General features: G+C 42.5%; 1 protein-coding gene across 2 annotated transcripts in view; it reads right to left on the minus strand.

Moving 5' to 3' along the window:
• The window catches only part of LOC123997612 (mannosyl-oligosaccharide 1,2-alpha-mannosidase IC-like), a 118170-nt gene that overhangs the window by 54640 nt on the left and 38241 nt on the right, over positions 1–25289 (minus strand). For both annotated transcript variants that reach the window (XM_046302018.1, XM_046302017.1), the window contains exon 3: positions 9355–9435. In XM_046302018.1, the coding sequence (XP_046157974.1) occupies positions 9355–9435 (81 nt within the window). The remainder of the gene's footprint in view (positions 1–9354; positions 9436–25289) is intronic.

A 25289-nucleotide genomic window follows, 5' to 3' on the forward strand; every position in this document is an offset into this window, starting at 1 on the left:
GGACCATGCCCCAGGACTACCTGACATGATGACTCCTTGCTGTCCCCAGTCCACCTGGCCATGCTGCTGCTCCAGTTTCAACTGCTCTGCCTTATTATTATTCGACCATGCTGGTCATTTATGAACATTTGAACATCTTGGCCATGTTCTGTTATAATCTCCACCCGGAACAGCCAGAAGAGGACGGGCCACCCCACATATGCTCTCTCTAATTCTCTCTTTCTTTCTCTCTCTCGGAGGACCTGAGCCCTAGGACCGTGCCCCAGGACTACCTGACATGATGACTCCTTGCTGTCCCCGGTCCACCTGACTGTGCTGCTGCTCCAGTTTCAACTGTTCTGCCTTGTTATTATTCGACCATGCTGGTCATTTATGAACATTTGAACATCTTGGCCATGTTCTGTTATATTCTCCACCCGGCACAGCCAGAAGAGGACGAGCCACCCCACATATGCTCTCTCTAATTCTCTCTTTCTTTCTCTCTATCGGAAGACCTGAGCCCTAGGACCCTGCCCCAGGACTACCTGACATGATGACTCCTTGCTGTCCCCGGTCCACCTGACTGTGCTGCTGCTCCAGTTTCAACTGTTCTGCCTTGTTATTATTTGACCATGCTGGTCATTTATGAACATTTGAACATCTTGGCCATGTTCTGTTATAATCTCCACCCGGCACAGCCAGAAGAGGACTGGCCACCCCACATAGCCTGGTTCCTCTCTAGGTTTCTTCCTAGGTTTTGACCTTTCTAGGGAGTTTTTCCTAGCCACCGTGCTTCTACACCTGCATTGCTTGCTGTTTGGGGTTTTAGGCTGGGTTTCTGTACAGCACTTTGAGATATCAGCTGATGTACGAAGGGCTATATAAATAAATTTGATTTGATTTGATTTAAAAAAATAACAAATACAAAATAAGGCTTTAGCTACAGACAAATTCCATCCCCTGCACTGACACTTTCTGAAATTGTGGTAATTCATTGACACTCACAGGACTGGAGGCTGGGGGACCTATTCTCCTGTGACACCACTGACGTGGAGCCCCGACTGGCACAGGAAGAAACTGACACTAGGTCAGTGAACCAGGAGAGGTGGAGAAGACTCTTAATCAGCACCTGTCTACTTCAAGGGCATATAAATGCTCTTTCCCCTCTGTCCTCTCCCTTTCTATCTCTCTCTGTCTCCCTCTTGCTCTCTCTTTCCATCTCTTGCTCTCTTTTCATCTCTTTCTCGATATAATACCTCTCTCACACACTTTCTCTCTCCTGAACAAATGAATGTACTTCCCTCCCCACTACCTCTCATGGCTGCTACTGCCTCTGCTCCCTGCTGCCTGCCTGCCTGCCTGTCCTCCACTCTGCTCACCTCAATTTTCACACAAGGTTAACTGAATTATCTCCCTCCCGTTCACAGCCTACTCCTGCTAGAGCAGTGGTATTCAAAGTCGGGGTTGCGACCCCTAGTGGGTTGCTGGAGAATTGCAGTGGAGTTGCCAACATATTAGTAACATTTCAAATATCTACTAACCCAAATCCTAGCTTTAACCGTAACCTTAACCTTTATCCTAACCATAAACTTAATTCATACCCTAGCCCTGACCTTAATCCTTACCCTAACCCTTATTCTAAACCTAATCCTAATCCTAGCCCTAACCTTAACCCTTATTCTAACCCTAACCTTAACAAGCAGTTGCTTAGCAATTTATAGTTTGTTGACAGCATGACCATCTGTAGACCATCTACAGATAAAAAAATCTGGACTATCCAAGTAAAATATGACCGATTTATTTTATGGGACAATATAAAGAGATGATTTGAAAAATACAATTTTATTGAGTAAATGTAGGTATTGGCTCTCTTAGAGAGATGAAAATGTAATGAATTGACGTTTACTTGTTGATGTGAAAATCCAAATGTACAGATGCTAAGGTGGTGTCATTAGATTTGGGGTGGGGTGTGGTGTGGTGGGGTGGGGTGAGAAAAATGTGCTCCACAGAAATTTTTGAATAGCACTGTGCGTGTGCATGGGAATAGAGCAATTCAGAATACTATCACACACACACACAGACAGACACACATGCGCGCACATGCACAGATGCCTCCCATTTAACAGAGCTTGGGGTTTCAGATGAAATCGACATGTCCATGAAGAGGAGAGTAGTTGTACAGAGTTATCTGACTTACAGAATCTGCTGGCCAAAAGTAATGGAATTTAGATGACTTCACCCTAGTCGAGTGACCTTGCGCAGGTTACAACTTGAACAAACAGTACAGTAAACTTTACAGCTGCATACCGTGGGCGGGTGTGTGCGGTACACTCCAAGGCTTCTTCGGGAGGTCGCTGTAGGATATAACGGTTCTACCTGGAACAACAAAGGGTTATTCAAAGGGTTCTCCTATGGCGACAGCCTGAAGAATCTTTGAAGGTTGTAGATTGCACCTTTTTTTCTAAGAGTGTTCACCAGTATGCGGACAGAACAACCTGAGTGAAACAGAGCATGTAACAGAAAACAGCGATTCAGCATTGTGGTTAGAGCGCTGACCAGAGAGAGCCCTTTATGCAAGGTACTTAACCTGGGGCGGTGGTTTAACTGTAAGCCAAGGACCCCCATGGGTCTCTATCTGCCCAGCAACAGACACAATCATACCAAGAGCACTATTCATGGTTAGGGTGTTACTCTGGCCTAATCTAAACACTTCTCACTTCTCCACCTCAATCCCACAAGGAGTCATCATTGTTCTCCAACATCAATTTACCATCAGGGGCTACAGAATGTCCTCCAGTGAAACTGGTTCTGCTGTCCCATAATAAACTAATAAATAAAAAAAGTAACGTCCCTTTTTCAGGGCCCTGTCTTTCAAAGAGAATTCGTAAAAATCCAGATAACTTCACAGATCTTCATTGCAAAGGGTTTAAACACTGTTTCCCATACAATTAATGAACATGCACCTCTGGAACGGTCGTTAAGACACTAACAGCTTACAGACGCTAGGCAATTAAGGTCACAGTTATGAAAACTTAGGACACTAATAATGCCTTTCTACGGACTCTAAAAACCACCAAAAGAAAGATGCCCAAGGTCCCTGCTCATCTGCGTCAACGTGCCTTAGGCAAGGAGGCACGAGGACTGCAGATGTGGCCAGGGCAATACATTGCAATGTCTGTACTGTGAGACGCCTAATACAGCGCTACAGGGAGACAGGACGGACAGCTGATCGTCCTCCGCAATAGGCTGAGAGAGGCTGGACTGAGGGCTTGTAGGCCTGTTGTAAGGCAGGTCTTCACCAGACATCACCGGCAACAACGTCGCCTATGGGCACAAACCCACCGTCGCTGGACCAGACAGGACTGGCAAAAAGTGCTCTACACTGACAAATCACAGTTTTGCCCAGGGGTGATGGTCAGATTCGCGTTTATCGTCGAAGGAATGAGGCCTGTACTCTGGAGCGGGTTTGGAGGTCGATTTGGAGGTGGAGGGTCCGGCATGGTCTGGGGCGGAGTGTCACAGCATCATTGGACTCAGCTTGTTGTCATTGCAGGCAATCTCAACGTTGTGTGTTACAGGCAAGACATCCTCCTCCCCTCCAGCACGACAATGCTACCAGCCATACTGCTCGTTCCGTGCGTGATTTCCTGCAAGACAGGAATGTCAGTGTTCTGCCATGGCCAGCGAAAATTCCGGATCTCAATCCCATTGAGCACGTCTGGAACCTGTTGGATCGGAGGGTGAGGGCTAGGGCCATTTCCCCCAGAAATGTCCAGGAACTTGCAGGTGCCTTGGTGGAAGACAGCAAGAACTGTCAAATCTGGTGCAGTCCATGAGGAGGAGATGCACAGCAGTACTTAATGCAGCTGGTGGCCACACCAGATACTGACTACAACTTTTGATTTTGACCCCACCTTTGTTCAGGGACACATTATTCAATTTCTGTTAGTCACATGTCTGTGGAACTTGTTCAGTTTATGTATCTTGTTATGTTCATACAAATATTTACACATGTTAAGTTTGCTGAAAATAAACGCAGTTGACAGTGAGCGGATGTTTCTTTCATGTATACACCAGGGTTTCCATTAGGAACATGTTGCAGCGGACATTTGACCGGCAGCAATTTCATTTCCTGGACATTTTGTCTTTTTTTGTTCCTTTTTCTTTAGTCTTTTAGTCTGCCATATTCCCGATGAGTGTGCATAATTCACTGTCTTTATCGTTGGGTCAATGACACTTTTTTTCCCTAGGACAATCATTTTCTCCTCCAGGTTAGATGGACGTCACATTGAATTTATCTCTGCTTTTCGTAGGCCTAACATATGGATATTTTTATTGATCTGTTTGTCATTGTGAGGAGAGTTGGCTACCCTGTAATTTTTGTCGTATCAAAAAGATTCTACTGTCTCCGGTCACATAAAGTGTAGGAGAACTGCATGAAATGAGTTTGTCAAAGGTCAACATTTCCCTGTGCAAAGGACAAGAAATGTAGGCGATCTGATATAGCCTAGGCCTACTCTAAGCCACTATGAGCAGCATTAAATAATACCTTCTGAGAACAGTAATCAAGTTATATATAAACTGCACTCGATCACTGTTCTCAAAAAAGGCTATTCAATGCAGTGCATAGTGGCTTAGAGTAGCCTAAATCTTGACTATCCCATCGAATCATCACATTGGGAATAGTAGGCTCCCTTACCTAAGTCTGCAAATGCGAGGATGCATGGAATGATTTAATATGAAGATGCATTTTTATGGTGAATATTAGCTTCCCCAAACTTCAAACCCACACAGCGCCTATGTTAGAATAACTGCACACATTTACTTTCCCTCAGTCAACAAGACAAGTAAACGCCCAGCAAAATCAATAGCCTATGTCAATCTACTATATCCCCCATTGTAGAAAAGTTGACCTATTCTATTGGTTAGATGTCATTCTGTGCTGGAAAGAATAGCCTTTTCCAAACAGATTCTGGGACAGTTGTGGGATGATAGATTCCAAATTCATACAACCAGTGGGCCTAGGCTACATTAAAAACACACAAACGTTAAAAGGCAATAAGGTTCATGCAACGGATCAGAACGTTAAGCATAAATTGTTGCTAAACAAGTATTTCTTCAAATTATAAACGCAGCAATGCCGCTATGCGCTAATGTTCCTTCCGTTATGCAATTAAGCAGGAAATCACCATTGTGAGCTGTTTCATGTGACAGAGATGAAAATATCCGTTAGGAAATGAGGTAAGATCTAAACATGCAACAATTAGCAGGGGTTGCTAATATGATTAGGATTGTGCATTTGGCTAATGGACAATGCAAGAAAGTTGATTTTGAAAAACAATAACTACTGGTTTCAATAGCATATGGAATTCTTCATAAAATAATTGCCTGCACGTTTAGTTGTATTTTGGCTAGGCTACTTTGAAGCATGGTAAGATATTCCTCATAATATATAGTCAAGTGTTCAAGTTGCAAACAATGAAGTATCTGTTTTCTCATTGCAAAGTGGTGTGTGCCGTACTGAAGCCTGTCTAGTTGCCTATGCACTTAAATGGCGAATGGGGAGCCTGCTTCATGTACCAGTTGATAAATAAAAATAGTTGCTCTTTTTAATCGTGGCCATTGTTTTTTTTTACACTCAATTGCCTTTAGAATTGTTGTGCAAATGACTGTGTTTATTAAAGCACATGTTTCACTCCAGTAGCAACAAACAGCTGTTTGAGCTGCAACAGCATCTCTCGTGCTACATCGACTGTTATTTCAATCAATGAATATGCTAAAACACATTATTTCGCAATGGGATTGGCCGGTGGCAATTTTATTTATTGGCTTTTCATTTTTTGTTTGGGGGGAGGGTTGGCTTTTACCAGCCAACAGAAACCCTTGTACACACACACACACACACACACACACACACACACACACACACACACACACACACACACACACACACACACACACACACACACACACACACACACACACACACACACACACACACACACACACACACACGGATCCCCCCTGTTCACTGTCTAAAGTGATTTACGTTCCCTGCTAACTTCCAGGAAAAAGTAGCTTCTCAATTTGCCTCTCTTATCATGTGTGGTGGGAAAAGCAGGAGAAGAGGGGAGGCGGTTGGAGACGGATCAAATAAATATCGCTCCAGGAGACCCGTCGTGGGCCAGGCAGTGTGTAATGGGATGGCACACCGTAACACAAAAGCACTACACAACCTCAAACGAAGAATGTGAGGGAGAACACACTTCTGTACTTCACTGTACTTCACACATATGATGTCCAAATTAGGACTTAATATTACAAGAGGTAGCATGTAGATGTAACTGCCAAAATAATGGAAACACTTGAGTTAATGAGGGATACAAAGCATATTGAACGCAGCTGTTTCCACACAAGTGTTTTTCCTGAGTTAATAAGTGTCATCATGTATAAAAATGCTGGGCAGGCCATTATTTTGGCTACCATGGCGATGGATAACAATGCCCCCCATCCACAGGGCTCGAGTGGCCACCGAATGGTTTGATGAGCATGAAAACGATGTAAACCATTTGCCTCAGTCACCAGATCTCAACACTTACGAGAGATGCTGGAGCGGTGCCTGAGACAGTGCATTCCACCACCATCAACAAAATGCCAAATGATGGAATTTATTGTGGAAGAATGGTGGTCACGTTCCTCCAATGGAGTTCCAGACACTTGTAGAATCTATGCCAAGATGCGTTGAAGCTGTTCTGGCTCATGGTGGCCCAAAACCCTATTGAGACAAAATGTTGGTGTGTCCTTTATATTGGCAGCAGTGGACGTCAGTGATGTTTAAGATTTTTTTTATGAGCATTTCCTTATTTCTATTACATTATATTAGCTGACTGTCATTCATATTCCATTCACCCAGGTCAATGTAACAGTGATAGGTTTAGGCTACTACATGATACTCAAAATGTTCCTATACCCATCATGAGGTTGCAATAACCTAGCCTTATGAATGAAAGTTTACAACGTAGGTGCACACAGGTCGAGAGAAAACGTTGAGGAGGCATGGACAGACAGTGACACATTCAATACCGCCTTGCACACTCTTGCCTGCATCTAGCTGATATAGGGTGTAATCATTAGTCCAACAGTTGCAAACGAGAGTTTCTATTGGACAAATTTAGGTATGTTTATATCCATTTTGTTCCATTTCAGAAACATTTTTCAACAGTATAGTCAGAATGAATACACCCCTAATCACAAGTAAACACAGTTCACTTTCATAAAAGCCACGTTGTATTCCTTCTCGCATCTATGCGCTCTCCTCCTGTCATCTTTTCCCTTCGGCGCTTGTGGGCATCAATGCACAACACATCAGCTGTACGTGACCAAGCGAAAAAACCTTTCCAAAACAAATCATATCATAACTGCTTCACGCAGCCTACATCGTTGTCACCATATTAGCAAAAGTATTGTCATAGTCAACATAGCTAATAGAACTAACATGTTAGTAAACCTGCTACAATCATACAGTAATGTTACAGTGTACAGTCAGTAAGCAGTTTAGCACTTACACTGGCGGGCCCCGGTGGCAATACATTTGTAAAACCAAATTTACCTTGACTTGGATGAGTTCCAGTGTTCCAGTGTGGATAGTCATAGCCAGCTAGCTAATATAGCTAAACCAGCGAGCTGCATTTGCTATCTTAGTAAGGGAAACTGAAAGCTCTCTTGCTTCTCCTTCATTTAGGAATAAATGTATTTGTTAAAAGCTATTCAACTATTTTCTTTCTCTCTCTTTGAGTCAACTACTCAACACATGTTATGCACTGCAGTGCTAGCTAGCTGTATCTTATGCTTTCAGTACTAGATTCATTCTCTGATCCTTTGATTGGGTGGACAACATGTCAATTCATGCTGCAAGAGCTGTGATAGGGTGGAGGATGTCCTCCGGAAGTTGTCATAATTACTGTGTAAGTCTATGAAAGGGGATGAGACCCATGAGGTTTTGTGTTGAAGTCAATGTACCCAGAGGAGGGTGGAAGTTAGCTGTCCTACACCATGGTGCAAAATAGTATGTTTTAATCAATGATTTGGTGTAGTGATTATGTTTAGTGTTGTTTTATCTAAAAAGGGAAAAAAAATGTAACATCTGAAAATCACTGAGAAGGATGGTCCTCCCCGTCCTCCTCTGAGGAGCCTCCACTGATTGGCAGTTACCTTGTACAGTATGTCCTAATATGAACTTACTGCAGCGAGAAATGGCACAGAAAACAAACACAGATGCCAGTATGATCTCTAATGTAGCTTGAGGAGTGACAGACTATGAGAAGGGATTTAAGGGCTGGATGTAAGGGCTGCCTATAGCAATTTTACTCATCTGATCACATTTGCATTTCACAAGGTGACTTTAAAGTGCATTTGACAACGTCTAATCAGATTCTATCCTCATCGCAAAAACACGAGAGAGAAATGAAGGAAGATATGAGGAAAGCTTCCGAGGCAAACAGACAATTTGTTTGCCAACTTTTGATTAATTTGAACATTTACACTGCATGCCCTTTCAAAGAGCAATTTACTATAAGAAGTAAAACCATTAATAATTGCAATGGGTATAACCAATGATGACAGTTGTGTGTGCATGAATTTAAGCTTAAGCAACAGGCATCCACACCAAAAATCCAAACTGAGCTTAGTGCTATGTGGGCTGTATGGTGATATAATTTGACAGTATTGATTTTACACGCTGTTTGTTCCCCACATATATTCATATTTCATGAACATTCCACCGAAGAGCAATGTTGTGCTTTCTCTCCCTGACTCACTCAGCCTCCAAATCAATGTCCATTAAAGCAGACTCATATGTCACTGGTTTTGTTTCCCATTCATTTGGCATCCGCATGGATTGTCCCCACTTCATCTGAGCAGCCTAGAACATCATGTCATGTACCATGCTTGGGCAGATGCTATTTTATAATCGCATGCTTGACCTCCACTCGGTTCATATTACATTGGTAATAATAGATTGGTAATGCAGAGGATCACATGTGGGTGAGTGCAGATGTGGGCCTGCACTGTATGTCTGTGACAGTCATGTGGTCATGCTGGGAAAAGGGCAGGTGGGAGTTGTGAGCTGAGTAATGTTTTATACACTGTGTCTATGTGATGAGAAGTACTGTTTCCCTGTGTGTGTGTGTGTGTGTGTGTGTGTGTGTGTGTGTGTGTGTGTGTGCGTGCGTGCGTGCGTGTGTGTGTTTTATGACTTTGCAACATTATTCCACACAACTTCTTCATCATTCAAACACAGGGGTCAAATCTCAATAATAAAGGAAGAGACATGTTGTTCCTGGATGGAGGGGAATAATAGACATTGATGAATCTTACCTCCTCTCCCGTCAGGTAGTACGCAGAGAGCAGCCCACCGACGTAACGGATATTCACCTCGAAGAGAGAAGCCTCGCCGTTCTGTAAGAGAGATCACACGGTATCAGAGTTGGAATTCCCCCGTTCAGGACACAGCCCAATCTCATAAATGACTAGTCAAAATCACTCGTATTTCTATCAACAGTCGCATGGCAACACCAACCAATCAGCCGTGTGACAATATAGAGTTTAAAAACATAATCAATAATTAATCAATCTAAATATTTAATTGAGCAATAATAATGAATGACATTTTGATGTTTGCGCTTTTGAGCCAAAGAAACACGTCAGAAATCCATATGTGAAGATCTCTTCACCGTGATAAAGGTGATACAAAGGAATGGCCGGCGTGTTGCCCATTGAAAACAGTGGAGTTATGCATAGTGTTATACAGTAGCAGTTAGCTAGAGAGTAGGCTTGTACCATCTTAGAACTAGTAATGCTTCCCATCCACAGCCTTATAAGATTCCATTTATATACGTTAAATAAAGACTCTAGAAAGGAATATTTCCATAAAGCCAGGGAAGAGAGTCAAAGGCTTGCGAAAATGTTCGCTGCATTCTACTCACTCTCATGTCTAAGGATGTTTCGAACCACGGGGAGACTGTCGATTCTCCTCTGGCAGCCTTAGAAAATATACACCGTCTAGTTCATTGACGACTCTCCACTCTTAACTCTTTTTCGTGTTTTCTCATCGCTGTCTTTCCTATTCCCTTTGTTGTGAGTTCCAGGATTTGAAAGTGGCGAAACGGTGCTAGGCTTTCCTTTTCCATCTCCTGTTATGTCTGGTTCAACACAACTATCCAGGACAGGATGGTGCAACTGGGTTAAGATTAAGCTGTCGGAATACACCATCTCAGAGTGCAATTAGTGCTCTGTCAAATCTATTATTATAGCTCCTGGAGCGATTTGCTGTTCGCCAACGTCAGACAGAGTTTATCAGCGCACTGCTCCATATGTTATGGGAATTAAGTTAAGAGGTGTTAAGCACTAACACGTGTCCCTGAATGAGATGGCGGTATGTCACCATAATTACAGACACTCATTCTCGCCCGAGGTTGAGGTGACGATGGTGCTTATTGACTTGGAGACCCCTCAAGAAGGAAATTGCCATCTCAAGAAGCCACGATAAGGAAAGTGTAATTGGGTGCTACTGGAGAGGGTAATTACATCCAATCTGGAACCTTAGTAAAGATGTGGAGCGACTTTCTCTGGCATCCTCCCAACTCTATCGTTTTCCACTATACATTTGTACACCCTGTATGAGAAACTCACAAAGTAAAGTCATGTACTTTTAAAACGTTTTCAAGAGATGAGTGTTACAGTTTGACATTCTACAAAGTTGTTCAATTCTAGTCTTACACTTTGTAATTATCAGGTAATGACTACGGGGCTAATTTGCGACTGAGAAGTTGGCCACTTTTCTTTCAAGACAGTTTAACCAGTTAAATACTGTAAGACAAACTGCCAATCCTCTGCCATGGTGACCCAGCAGAGGCGTCTTACCAACCCATAGAGGAGTGGCCGCTCCATAATGGACCTAAAATGGTGGTGATTAGGGACAGACCTTTTTAATTTGTCACCAGTGATGGTGGCACTTTGGCAAGGACAGCCATAAGGTACAATGAGGGGAATGCAACGGTGACTACGGTTCAACTGATCTGGCTCATGCTACCAAATACAAGCAACTCTTCAAACGTCTCATGAAAGTTCATTTAGTATGAGTGGCTTATTCCAGAGGCGTTGATGCTGATTGGGTCCATTGATAACGAAATTCTATTATACAAGACTTTCAAAAACATTTCATTAAAACACATTTTTGTGCTTAATTTGCTATTTGTTCTGCCAGATGTTTTCCAGTCATATATTTCCCAATATAACACTGTTCATTTGCATCACAGGGAATTATTAGGTCTTGCATCTGCGTTCCAAGACCACACACTCTCCACTGCAAACAAAGCAGATCGCCTTGGGGAAGCTCAACGCTAAAACCCACGGTAACCACTTCCACTGAAAAAGAAAAGTGTGATTAAATCTCAGCATCACACACATACAGTATTGTCATGGGAGAAACAATAAAAAAAACAAATAAATCCAAAGTCTCCCCAGAAGGCTTTTCACGGGAATAAATAAAAAGCAATGTGTGCATATCTAATTGCTCCACTTTTCCAGTGCTGTGCAGAGTGGAAAATAAACTCAGGTGAAAGAAGGAATAAAGCCAAGCCTGTTGTTTATCATCCCCTGCCTTTCTCTCCTCCCTCTGCTCAGCAGTGCGTCTAATTAGACGACAACACAGGGCTGTCAGAGTTAACACGCCAGCTCTAACTGCCTCGGTTTCTGCCACCCAGAAGACCTTTCTGCTTGTGATCCTCGCTCTATTGTAAGAGCAACCCCACCTCCAGTACTGTACATACTGTATATAGAAGGAGATGCACTATTCAAATAAATTATTCATCTGGGATCGGTTAATGTCATACAAATTTGGTCAGCCGGTTAATTGACGGTAATTGATCGTTAATCAACATAAACCCGTTTGGCGTCTCCAGGCCGCCACACATACAAGCCGCTGAGGGGCGCACCTTTATAATATCTACATTTTTAAAAAGTCTAATAAAGCAACTGAATATACACCATCACAATACATGCATGATTTATTTTAAGCAGGTCAATAGGAACATTATGATATGAAGAACATTGATTTCAGAAGAACAGAACTGTATGTGCCATGCCATAGGCAGTAGGCTTGTTCATTTAGCAGACCAGATATGCTTATAAGCCCAGTGACATTATTTTATATTATATGATTAGGTTGCATGAATTCATAGTAAGAAGAATATAATTGAACTTAGCTGAATTAAATAGAAAGGATATTTTTCCCATTACGGAGCAAGATTGCACACACTGTACGAAGTGGCTATGTTGAGCATAAAAGTAGTTACATGAAACAGGACCTGCAGTATACTCTAGATCTAGAGTGATTTTTCAACTTTAGTTGGGAATGATACAAACCTTAGAATGCCTTAGAAATCAAAAGGTAAACTCAGCAAAAAAAGAAACGTCCTCTCACTGTCAACTGCGTTTATTTTCAGCAAACTTAACCTGTTAAGCCTACCCCTGTTTACTGCCCTTTCTGGAGGAATTGGGTACCCATATAAAACAGGATACATTTTTGTCAAAAGTTGCTAATATATGCATATAAAAAATATTATCGAATAGAAAACACTCTAAAGCTTCTAAAACCGTTTAAATTTTGTCTCTATGTAAAGCAGAAGTCTCAGGGCATGCATTCTCCCAAAGTCTCTCTTGTCATGGAAAAAGTTGGCCCAACTTTGACGTCATCGTATACGCCTTCCCAAACAACTACCGCTCTGGGAACAGTCTGTACGTGTTCAGCGCGAAGCCTGCTTTCAATGGGGCATCTCATTGTGAGAATCCGGTTTTTGGTCACTAGATGCCCCATTGTGCTTTTTGACCTTTTTGTGTTCCCTTGAGCCCCATTATTATTTGCACCTGTGCCTCGTTTCCCCTGATTGTATTTAAACCCTTAGTTTTCCTCAGTTCTTTGCTCTGTGTTTGTATGTTAGCACCCAGCCCTAGTATTCTGTGAACTCTTGTTGATCCCGGTGGACTCTCTTGTGGAATTCTTTTTTTGTTCTTGTTTATTTATTTTTGAGTATCTTTTGAGGCTTTTTATGCTATACCTACCACCTTGTGGATTTACCTTTTTGTCTTGGAGGATTACCTTAGTTCTTGTGGAATTCCTTTTGAGGTTGTGGAGTTTCATGTTTTCCTGAAGGACTTCACTTTTTACTTCATTAAATACACCGTCTCAAGTACTGCTGTGTCTGCCTCATCTTCTGGGTTCTGCCGACTATTCGTGGCTCAGTTGGTTAAGTGACTGTTTCTCACTCCGGAGACCCGGGTTGCGTAACCGGGTCCTGACAATGAGATGTTACCCCACTCTTCCACCAAGGAACCTGCAAATTCCCGGACATTTCTGGGGGGAATAGCCCTAGCCTTCACCCTCCGATCCAACAGGTCCCAGACATGCTCAATGGGATTGAGATCCGGACTTTTCGCTGGCCTTGGCAGAACACTGACATTCCTGTCTTGCAGGAAATCACGCACAGAACGCGCAGTATGGCTAGGGTCATTGTCATGCTGCAGGGTCATGTCAGGATGAGCCTGCAGGAAGGGTACCACATGAGGGAGGAAAATGTCTTGCCTGTAACACACAGCGTTGAGATTGCCTGTAATGACAACAAGCTGAGTCCGATGATGCTGTGACACACTGCCCCAGACCATGACGGACCCTCCACCTCCAAATTGATCCCGCTCCAGAGTACAGGCCTCGGTGTAACGCTCATTCCTTTGACGATAAACGCAAATCCATCCATCACCCCTGGTGAGACAAAACCGCGACTCGTCAGTGAAGAGCACTATTTGCCAGTCCTGTCTGGTCCAGCGACGGTGGGTTTGTGCCCATAGGTGACATTGTTGCCGGTGATGTCTGGTGAGGACCTGCCTTACAACAGGCCTACAAGCCCTCAGGCCTACAAGCCCTCAGTCCAGTCTCTCTCAGCCTATTGTGGACAGTCTGAGCACTGATGGAGGGATTGTGCGTTCCTGGTATAACTCGGGCAGTAGTTGTTGCCATCCTGTACCTGTCCCGCAGGTGTGACGTTCGGATGTACCGATTCTGTACAGATGTTGTTACACGTGGTCTGTCACTGCGAGGATGATCAGCTGTCCGTCCTGTCTCCATGTAGCGCTGTCTTAGGTGTCTCACAGTACGGATATTGCAATTTATTGCCCTGGCCACATCTGCAGTCCTCATGCCTCCTTGCAGCATGCCTAATACACATTCACGCAGATGAGCAGGGGCTCTGGGCATCTTTCTTTTGGTGTTTTTCAGTCAATAGAAAGGCCTCTTTAGTGTCCTAAGTTTTCATAACTGTGACCTTAATTGCCTACCTTCTGTAAGCTGCTAGTGTCTTAACGACTGTTCCACAGGTGCAAGTTCATTAATTGTTTATGGTTCATTGAACAAACATTGGAAACAGTGTTTAAACCCTTTACAATGAAGATCTGTGAGGTTATTTGTATTATTACGAATTATCTTTGAAAGACAGGGTCCTGAAAAAGGGCCGTTTCCTTTTTGGCTGTTTACATGGGATGCATGATGCGACTATAGACTATTGACGATTTGACAAAGTTCCTTGCCTCAGGCAGCACTCACTGTTTTCTCATGAAGTGATCATATTTTCACCCATCAGACTATTCTCAATTTAACCTTGTCTTTACTAATATGTCAAATTAGTTTCGATGTAGAACTGCTCATTATCAATTAGGCAGGAACAGGGGCAAGATTTAAAATTTTAAAAATGTAATCCGTATTCACTCAAATAGCGAATGGAGGCACACTTTCCTGCCGGAGTTTTCACTCATGTCATGTCGGGTAGGCTACTCTGGTTATTTCTCGGTGTGACAGGTGATATTCAGCAGAAACTCTGTATGCCATGAGCTCTCCAACCCTGTTCCTGCAGCTACCCAGTGCTTAATTTGGGAAACCAAGTGAAATCTGTTCCGGAACATTGATAGTAACTGTTGACAGCCCCTCTCTCTGCACCTGGAGAGAGGAATGAAGGAGAGACGGGAGGAGATGGAAACACACAGTGGCAAGATATTCTGTAGCTGAAGGTGTCAATGTCAATGTGTCAGTCTATTAATATCAAAAATGCCCGATTACTTGGCTATTTAAAATCAAATACACATTCGTAGGCTAACTCTGAATTTGTTAAATTTAGGGTAGACCAATTAAACACCAAAGATATAGTTAAAAAAAAATGTTTATCTGCCAAGCGTAATATGTGGTAGGCTATGTATTGTATAACGGCACAATCATGACTTTAATTACATAGGCCTATGCTTAATCTATTTGTGTTTTGAATGAATCATCACTTTAGAAAGCACTGTCCATTTGTTGTGTTCGGCTTTGAAACAACATCCACAAGGGCCATGTTTTCCATTCAGTTTCAAACTGCTGTTGAACTTCTTCCTTCAAATGGATCAATCACAGTGAGGTGAGTTTTAAAAGCACAAACTGTTTTGATGGAAAGTGTTTGATTTGATTCGATGGCATTTGCATGGATATCAGAGTGGTTAGAGGGTCAACAGAGCCCTGAGTACCAGGCCATTAGGACCTGATGGTCATTAGCCAGTTGGATACTACTTACCAAAGCATGTCCACAGTGCATAAATGGAGATTACCGTGACTCAGCGGTCCCATAGGATTTTTATGTGGTCATGACTCATGACTGCTGGTGTGGCGGTAAAACTCACCGCAACAGCCCTAATCTCGGATGGGTTTTATATGGTCATGTCGAGTAGGTCTGACTCTTTGTCCCTCGCTGCACATTCCAAACGCAATTGGGTTATTTCATAAATCAGCCGACCAATAATGTAGCTACACAACAGAACATGGATCCAAGTTTGGGGTCACTTAGACATTTTCTTGCAGCTTCATTGAATAGTACCCGCAAAACACCAGTCTCAACATCAACAGTAGAGAGGTAACCCAGTGTCTGTGTTATTTTGCCCATCTTAATCTCTTTCTTTTTATTGGCCAGTCTGAGATTTGGCATTTTGTTTGCCACTCGGCATAGAAGACCAGCATCCCGGTGTCGCCTCTTCACTGTTGACGTGGAGACTGGTGTTTTGCGGGTACTATTCAACGAAGCTGCCAGTTGAGAACCTGTGAGGCGTCTGTTTCTCAAACTAGACACTCTAATGTACTTGCTCAGTTGTGCTCCGGGGCCTCTCACTCCTCTTTCTATTCTGGTTAGAGCCAGCTTGCACTGTTCTGTGAAGGGAGTAGAACACAGCGTTGTACAAGATCTTCAGTTTCTTGGCAATTTCTCGCATGTAACAGCCTTCATTTCTCAGGAGAAGAATAGACTGACGAGTTTCAGAAGGAAAGGTTATTCCCATGGTCAATTAGCCTTGTAAAATGCTAAACTTGGATTAGCTGACACAACGTGCCATTGGAACACAGGAGTGATGGTTGCTGATAAGGAGCCTCTGTACGTCTATGTAGATATTCCATTTTTTTTTAATCGGCCGTTTCCAGCTACAATAGTCATTTACAACATTAACCATGTCTATACTGTACTGCTGATCAATTTTATGTTATTTTAATGTGCTTTTCTTTCAAAAACAAGGACATTTCTAAGTGACCCCAAACTTTTGAACGGTAGTGTAAGTGCTGTGAGTGTGTGTGTTGTCAATGCTACCAGATTGGCATAAATAAAATTGTGCTATCTCCCACAGCTGTGCCAACATGCGTAAAAGGAGGTTAGGAAAAAAATACATTGCTGTTGTGCCTTGTTGCTGTTCTGCTTCAGTGTACAGTGTTGTTGTCTGTGTTTGATGCTTGCTTTTCGGTTGGTGAGCATTCAACAAAGCATGGCACAGATTTTGATCACTCGCTCTGCCAAGATTAGACTGGGACATAAGCCTGATTGGCACTTCCGCTGTGCTTTCGTGTGCCAGGGGGGAAAATGAGACTGTTATCGAGGCCTGCAATGGACTGCTCAGGCACATATATAACATTAATGGTATGATTTAATCCTAATCCGGCGCTATCAGAGCCATTGGGTACACAACAAACTGCACGTCCAGACTCTAGGATTCAAACCGGTGGAAAAATCAGCACTCGGAAACCAAGCAAATAGATTCAGAGTTTTGTGGGAAGCTGAACAGACAAGTTAGTATTTAAATAAGCAATCGGGGAGTAGATCACACCTAAATCAAAGTTGGTGTTAGACCAACAGAGCTGTGATTTAACTCAACTTCACTAATTAGCAAGGTTTGATTATGAAAGGGACCAATTAGGTGGTGCCACTCAGGTACTCTTTCATCCACACAATGGGAGCTGTAATTCTGCTAATACCGTTGCTGTGAACAGAAGTTCCTCAGAACTCCTTCCTTTCCTGTCACCAACAGGATGTAAAGCCAGGGCTGTTTTTGAAAATGTACAGTAATTATGGGCTTGTTAGCATCAAGCCCATAATTAGGCTGTCCTAGACACCGGAGCTTTAATGACTAACCTCTGGACTAGAGGTCGACCGATTATGATCTTTCAACGCCGATACCGATTATTGGAGGACAAAATAAACCTGATACCGATTAATCGGACAATTTTTTTCAATGTTTTTGTAATAATGACAATTACAACAATACTGAATGAACACTTATTTTAACTTAATATAATACATCAATAAAATCAATTTAGCCTCAAATAAACAATGAAACATGTTCAATTTGGTTTAAATAATGCAAAAACAAAGTGTTGAAGAAGAAAGTAAAAGTGCAATATGTGCCATGTAAAAAAGCTAACATTTCAGTTCCTTGCTCAGAACATGAGAACATATGAAAGTTGGTGGTTCCTTTTAACATGAGACTTCAATATTCCTAGGTAAGAGGTTTTAGGTTGTAGTTAATATAGTATTCATAGGACTATTTCTCTCTATACCATTTGTATTTCATATACCTTTGACTATTGGATGTTCTTATTGTCATGTATTGTCATATATTGTCATGTCTTGTCCCTGTGCTTTCTCTTCTATTCGTTTCCCCCTGCTGGTCTTATTAGGTTTCTTTCCCTCTCTCTATCCCTCTCTCTCTCTATCGTTCCGTTCCTGCTCCCAGCTGTTCCTCATTCTCCTAACGACCTTGTTTACTCTTTCACACCTGTCCCCTATTTTGCCCTCTGATTAAGTCTCTATTTCTCTCTCTGTTTCTGCTTCTGTCCTTGTCGGATCCTTGTTTGCTGTGCTGTGTTCTTGTTCCGTCCTGTCGTGTTTTGCCTTCATCAGATGCTGCGTGTGAGCAGGTGTCTCTGTCAGCTACGGCCTGCGCCTACCCGAAGGGACCTGCAGTCTGTGGCCGCTTATCCTGTTATTCCCCTCTACAAACTAGAGGATTTCTGTTATCCCCGTTTGGACATTTCCTGTTAAGGATTCAGGATTTGTTATTTTCTGTTTGGACTTGAATAAACTCAGTTTCTGTTAAGTCGCTTTTGGGTCCTCACTCACCTGCATAACACTTATAGGCACTATAGTATTGCCAGTGTAACAGTATAGCTTCCGTCCCTCTCCTCGCCCCTACCGAGCCTCGAACCAGGAACACATCGCACACAGCCACACTCAAAGCAGCGTTACCCATCGCTCCACAAAAGCCGCGGCCCTTGCAGCGCAAGGGGAAAAACTACTCCAAGTGTCAGAGCCATTGACGTTTGAAACGCTATTAGCTCACACCCAGCTAACTAGTTAGCCATTTCACATTGGTTACACCAGACATTAGGCTGATAGGCTTGAAGTCATAAACAGCGCTGTGCTTGTGAAGAGCTGCTGGCAAAAGGCACAAAAGTGCGGTTTGAATGAATGATTACGAGCCTGCTGCTGCTCAGTCAGACTGCTCTATCAAATCAGACTTAATTATAACAAAATAACACACAGAAATACGAGCCTTTGGTCATTAATATGGTCGAATCCGGAAACTATCATTTCGAAAACAAAACATTTATTATTTCAGTGAAATACGGAAACCGTTCGGTATTTTATCTAACGGGTGGCATTAGTAGTTATAACTAGTGATTATGATTGTTTTTTTATACGATAAGTTTAATGATAGCTCGCAACTTACCTTGGCTTCTACTGCATTCGCGTAACAGGCAGGCTCCACGTGGAGTGCATGTGGTTAGAGCGTTGGACTCGTTAACTGTAAGGTTGCAAGATTGGATCCACTGAGCTGGCAAGGTGAAAATCTGTCATTCTGCCCCTGAACAAGGCAGTTAACCCACCGTTCCTAGGCTGTCATTGAAAATAAGAATGTGTTCTTAACTGACTTGCCTAGTTAAATAAAGGTATAAAAAAAAAAAAAATAATTAATCGGAAATTGGCGCCCAAAAATACCGATTTCAGATTGTTATGAAAACTTGAAATTGGCCCTAATTAATCGGCCATTCCGATGAATCAGTCGACCTCTACTCTGGACCATGCTAACCAACACGGCCTGGGGAAGGGGAGCTAAGACAAATGTTTCACCACTAAAAAGGGACTCTTACAGTAAGTCATGTTGGGCCTTTACATGTTGTGACAGTCGTGGCATCGTCATAAATTCAAAGATTAGTAGATGACATTACTAATTAGCTGATTAGTTAGCTGACATTGAGATAGATTGGTTTAATGACCTATAGAGTCTGAGCAAAGCATGAGGTAACTTAATTTAATTCAAGCACCTTTGCGCATTTAATGTATTATCATTGAAATTGTTATATAACGGCTGCTAAAACAGGATTCTTGAACAGAGTTAATGGAGATTCGAAACAGAGTATGTGGGCCATCATTATTAGTAGGCTATGTTCCCAGTAGTGTATTATTCTAATAGGCATCAGTGGAGTGCAGCTTTTTGAACTGGAGCTGAGACACAACAAAAACACAACATATCCAAAAGGTTGTGGGTTGTTATGGGTGGGAGGACACTTTGAACTTTTTCTCTAGTCATCAAAACAACCCAGGTCAAGAGTTCATGACCTTCCTGTTTAGTCTAGATGTGTTTTATCTTTTATGTAAATACTGCCTGCCACGAGACAGTTAGCGGTGGAGTAGATGTGATAGATCAGGTACTTTGTTTTCAATGCAACACAACCACTCTGCTACCAGAACTCCGTTCTCTCCATGATTGAGGGGGCAATAAAGAAGGCGCCATGACAAATCACTAATGTCTTACAGGCCAATACATTACATACTCTATGAAAGTCCAGATTACTGAAATCATCAGGGAAGGTACAGAAATCTCTCTCTCTCTCTCTCTCTCTCTCTCTCTCTCTCTCTCTCTCTCTCTCTCTCTCTCTCTCTCTCTCTCTCTCTCTCTCTCTCTCTCTCTCTCTCTCTCTCTCTCTCTCTCTCTCTCTCTCTCTCTCTCTCTCTCTCTCTCTCTCTCTCTCTCTCTCTCTCTCTCTCTCTCTCTCTCTCTCTCTCTCTCTCTCTCTCTCTCTCTCTCTCTCTCTCTCTCAATCAGACACACACCAATATATACACCCCCAAGACACTGTCTGGTACCACATCTTCACTGAATACATTAAAGAAAAATAAGAGACTGGCTAATAATACATTGTCACTAGGGTGATAATGCTGAATTACAGCCCATCGTCCTCCTCTATCACTCACAATCCCTCCATCTCTCCCATTATCTGTGGAGTAGAAGGCATCGGAGAGGCGGGAGTTATTGAGAAAAGAAGGTTTGGCGAATGCACCTCAAAGCTGTTCTCTCTGAGTGTACACACAAAGGCACTCAGACACAAATACACACACAAACATGAACACAACAGCAGACATGTGTCTCCAGGAGTTCACAGGCAGGGAGAACGCTCCCATAATGCAGGTCTCTCATGGGACACTCCTCCACTCTCTCTCTGTCTCTCATTCCATCTCTCCCTCCTTGTTCAGTCCATTTTTTTCCCTGTGTGTGTGTGCCAATGGTACATCAGATCAATGTTTTCATACAAATCTCTAAATGGATTCCCAAGCCCTGTCACTATGCTGACTGAAAGGCAGAAATACCATTCTGTGCTTGGGATTCAAATCTTATCATTCCTCTAATCTGATGTTCAGATGAAAATCCCATAAACACATCTGTGCAGAGTATACAATGGAAAACATTGTTTGCCATCCATCACAATGAATATCTGATCACCAACCTAATGGCATTGAGCCAGTGCCAACCTCTGCCTACCTACGCCAAGAGCTAAGGCTAGAGAGGGAATTCAAATGTCACTGGTGTTACAGTAAATACCAGGACATAGTATCTGTAATAAACCACCCACACATTGTTTTCCTCCAGCAGAGATGGGATGTCAGCAGGATGTATTGACCTCATGGCTGGGGCATGGCATCTTCAGTCAAGCAGCCCCTCATATGATACATGCCCTCTGGTTTTAGTAGCCCTAATGACTGGAGCCCTGTGGAGCCACGTTTACAGTGGACATGAGGCCATATCAGGTCAGCCACCAGGCCTACTGAGGTAAACAACAAGAGCCTGATCCAGATCTGCTCCTAGAGCCTAGACAGCTGCAAAGTCTACTAAGTTTGCACAGTGAGCTTCCAGAAATCAGAGAGCAAACGCCAACCTACTTAAACCAACTGATAAACAAGGGAGGAAAAACAAGTTTGTACCCAAGGGTGGTCTTCCAGTTTAGAACAGCCAGGAGTTGCAGATGAACGAATACAACCTGCTTGTCTTTGGAGCAACAAGTCATGTTCTGGCAGAGTAAGTGTAGGGTACAAGTATGCGATTGCTCGGGGAGATGACAAAGAGACAAGAAACATTTTGATCTGTTACCCAGCATTGTTAAGAATAAAAAGCTCAAAAAGGTTTATCAAAGCATACCATGGAATGATCACATCTTACTTTATAAGATACACATTATTAATCTGCATATGAGCTGTTTTATCATATCTAGGCACTTACTGATTGCCAGAGACGCATTATGCAAATGTCCACTGGTGAACAGCTCATACCGAAGCTTTTTTAATTGAAGTAACATGGAATTTCTCACAATTAAGGCATAGTTTTGTTTGTGAATAGGGGTTCAATAAGGGCACTGCAATAGTATGTAATAAATGTAATAAATCAGGCGAATTTCTGGGGGTTTGATAAAGTGAATCCCTGCTCTCTCGGCTGACGGTCACTCTATTTTCAGATGAAAGTTTCAGGCCAGTTATACAAACTTCACTGCACAGTTTAGGCCCGAGGTTCGAAGATTCCTCTGAAGTTGAATAGAACAGCTATATTCCATCATCGGCCACACAGCAATTGCCAACATTTTTGGCATTTTCTAACAAAAGTCTAAATATTTGTCAACTACCGTTGAAGAAATCAATGACTGCTTTTCCGGTCAGATAATCAGATTATGTTCTTTTGATCTTTTCTGCATGAATGTATTTCATTAACCTTCTCGTAAACTGACCTCTGGGGACATTGTGAATGATATAACGCAAGTAAGAATGGTGCACTGCGGGTTTCAATTCATAATAGATACCCCCTTTCCATCTTAATAGAGACACACGTACAGTACCAGTCAAAAGTTTGGACACACCTACTCATGCAAGGGTTTTTCTTTATTTGACTATTTTCTACACCATAGAATAATAGTGAAGACATCACAAATATGAAATATCACACATGGAATCATGTAGTAACCAAAACCGTGTTAAACAAATCAAAATGTATTTTATATTTGAGATTCTTCAAAGTAGCCACCCCTTGCCTTGATGCACACTCTTGGCATTCTCTCAACCAGCTTCACCTGTGGTGGGAGTTTCCAACAGTCTTGAAGGAGTTTCCACATATGCTGAGCACTTGTTGGCTTATTTTCCTTCACTCTGCAGTGCAACTCATCCCACACCATCTCAATTGGGTTGAGGTCGAGTGATTGTGGAGGCCAGATCATCTGATGCAGCACTACATCACTCTCCATCTTGTTAAAATAGCCCTTTCACAGCCTGGAGGTGTGTTGGGTCATTGTCCTGTTGAAAAACAAATGATTGTCCCACTAAGAGCAATCCTAATGGGATGGCGTATCACTGCAGAATGCTGTGATAGCCATGCTGGTTAAGTGTGCCTTGAATTCTAAATAAATCACTGACAGTGTCACCAGTGAGTGAATCTAAAGAATCTAAAATCTAAAATATATTTAGATTTGTTTAGCACTTTTTTTGGTTACTACATGATTACATATGTGTTATTCATAGTTTTGATGTCTTCGCTATTATTCTACAATGTAGTAAATAGTAAAAAAAATAATGAAAAACCCTTGAATGAGTAGGCGAGTCCAACATTTTGACTGAGTGCTGTAGAAGAACCATTAGCAAAAACACAGTAACACATCTAACCCGGTGTGTTTAGAGCAACCAACCAAGCAGGATGGGTCCCTGAAGTGCTTTGCCTGGTCCCGTTACACATTCATCTCTTGGCCAAATCAGGGAGCACATTAAGTGTTCTCACACATCACACGTCACTCGCTTGACCTTTCAATGTGACAACAGCCTGAGGGAACATTGCAAGGCTCCCCTCTCTTGCCTCTCAGTTTTGCCCCTGTGCTTCTGGCCTGTTTACAGACACTTTGATATGCAAGCATCTGCGCTCCCTCCAGGCAGGGAAAAGCAACACGCTACACAAGAGATAAACAAAGCTCCTTCCCCTCAGCCCTCTCCAAACGACTCCCACGAGAGACTCTCTAACACTGAAGGGCCTGGATGTGCTAATTATCCAGTCAGTTGATGGTCTTTGTTAAGAGCACTGGTGTTTTCTAGTGAAACTTGAATTACCATGTTAATTAATGGTTAGGTTGTAGGTGGTTGGGAACCTTTCCTATTCTAGGTAGACCTTGTGGGAGAGACTCATCTCTGTCATTAGCTTAGAAATATTAGTGTCGATTATAGGCCTATTCCACCGACGTTCGAAGGAATACGCATACTGAAATGTCACAAAAATAGGATAAGTGTAATGGCTTTCTTGTGGTGAAGGAGAGTCGGACCAAAATGCAGCGTGATGATGATTCATGATATTTTAATGAAGGAAAAAACTATACATGACGATACTACATAATAATGAAATGTGAAAACCGAAACAGCCCTATCTGGTGCAAACACAAAGACAGGAACAAGGACATTAAGGACAATCACCAACGAAACACACAAAGAATATGGCTGCCTAAATATGGTTCCCAATCAGAGACAACGATAAACACCTGCCTCTGAGAACCACTTCAGACAGCCATTGACTTAACTAGAACACCCCACTAAGCTACAATCCCAATACCAACACACCACATACAAAAACCCCATGCCACACCCTGGCATGACCAAATAAATGAAAACACAAAATACCTTGACCAGGACGTGACAATAAGGATATAGCTTGTCTGTGATCACATGCACAGTTACCCTGTTTGCCCTTCTGAATATCTAAGAGATTGAAAACCCGATGAGCTGAAGCCACAAGAGACAGCGCTCTGTCTGGATAGATCACAGTGGCCTGTTCTCTTTGAAACACAATCAAACCTCACTGCAACTTCTCCTCTGAGAGACGAAATCCGAGAGATGTTGGAATGACTATGATGGAGAAACGGAGAGCTGAGAAAGGCAAAAGAGAAGGATTGAAAGGCGAGAGCCTCGAAGCAGGGGTAATAGGGGATGGATCTGTCAATAGGGGATAAAGAGTTCATTAATCACTTTCTATTAGCCAACCATGATGAGAGACTGAGACTGGAGACCTGCACGAGTAAAACACTATTTATCCCCCCTTTTTACCCACAGCATTCACTAGACTAACCAGGGGACTCGAAACCCGAAGAAAACGACCCCTTGAAAACGAATATGGGGCTATAAGAGAAGGATCTAAATCACTATCTATGGCAGCCAGGGACCACCGAACCCCCAGAACACTAATCAACACTGACACCTCCAACTATTAATTTCATGTTCGAAACCGATAAACAGCCTGTGGAATTTTGCAAAGTTAACATTAGATGGAGGAAGTTGCTCGTCTTTCTAATTGGTTGAGTCACTGGAGTAAAGTGTTTGATCAGAGTATTGCGTCTTCATAGGAAATCGTCAGGATTTTCATCAGGATTTTGGGGAGTTTGTTTTTGTTTAGGTAGCAGAGGAGAGAGACATTCTACCACCTTAATTAATTTACTCAGCAGCACAAGGACAAATACACTTAACTTTGAGTCTGCCCTCACACCTCTCCATTTCCCACAGTATTAAGTGTAGCTGTGTATTCTTCACTAGACTCTGTGGAGAAAATCAACATGGCTTCTGTTGTTTCTG

This window comes from Oncorhynchus gorbuscha, linkage group LG15 (genome assembly GCF_021184085.1).
Source record: "Oncorhynchus gorbuscha isolate QuinsamMale2020 ecotype Even-year linkage group LG15, OgorEven_v1.0, whole genome shotgun sequence".
Classification (NCBI taxonomy): domain Eukaryota; kingdom Metazoa; phylum Chordata; class Actinopteri; order Salmoniformes; family Salmonidae; genus Oncorhynchus; species Oncorhynchus gorbuscha.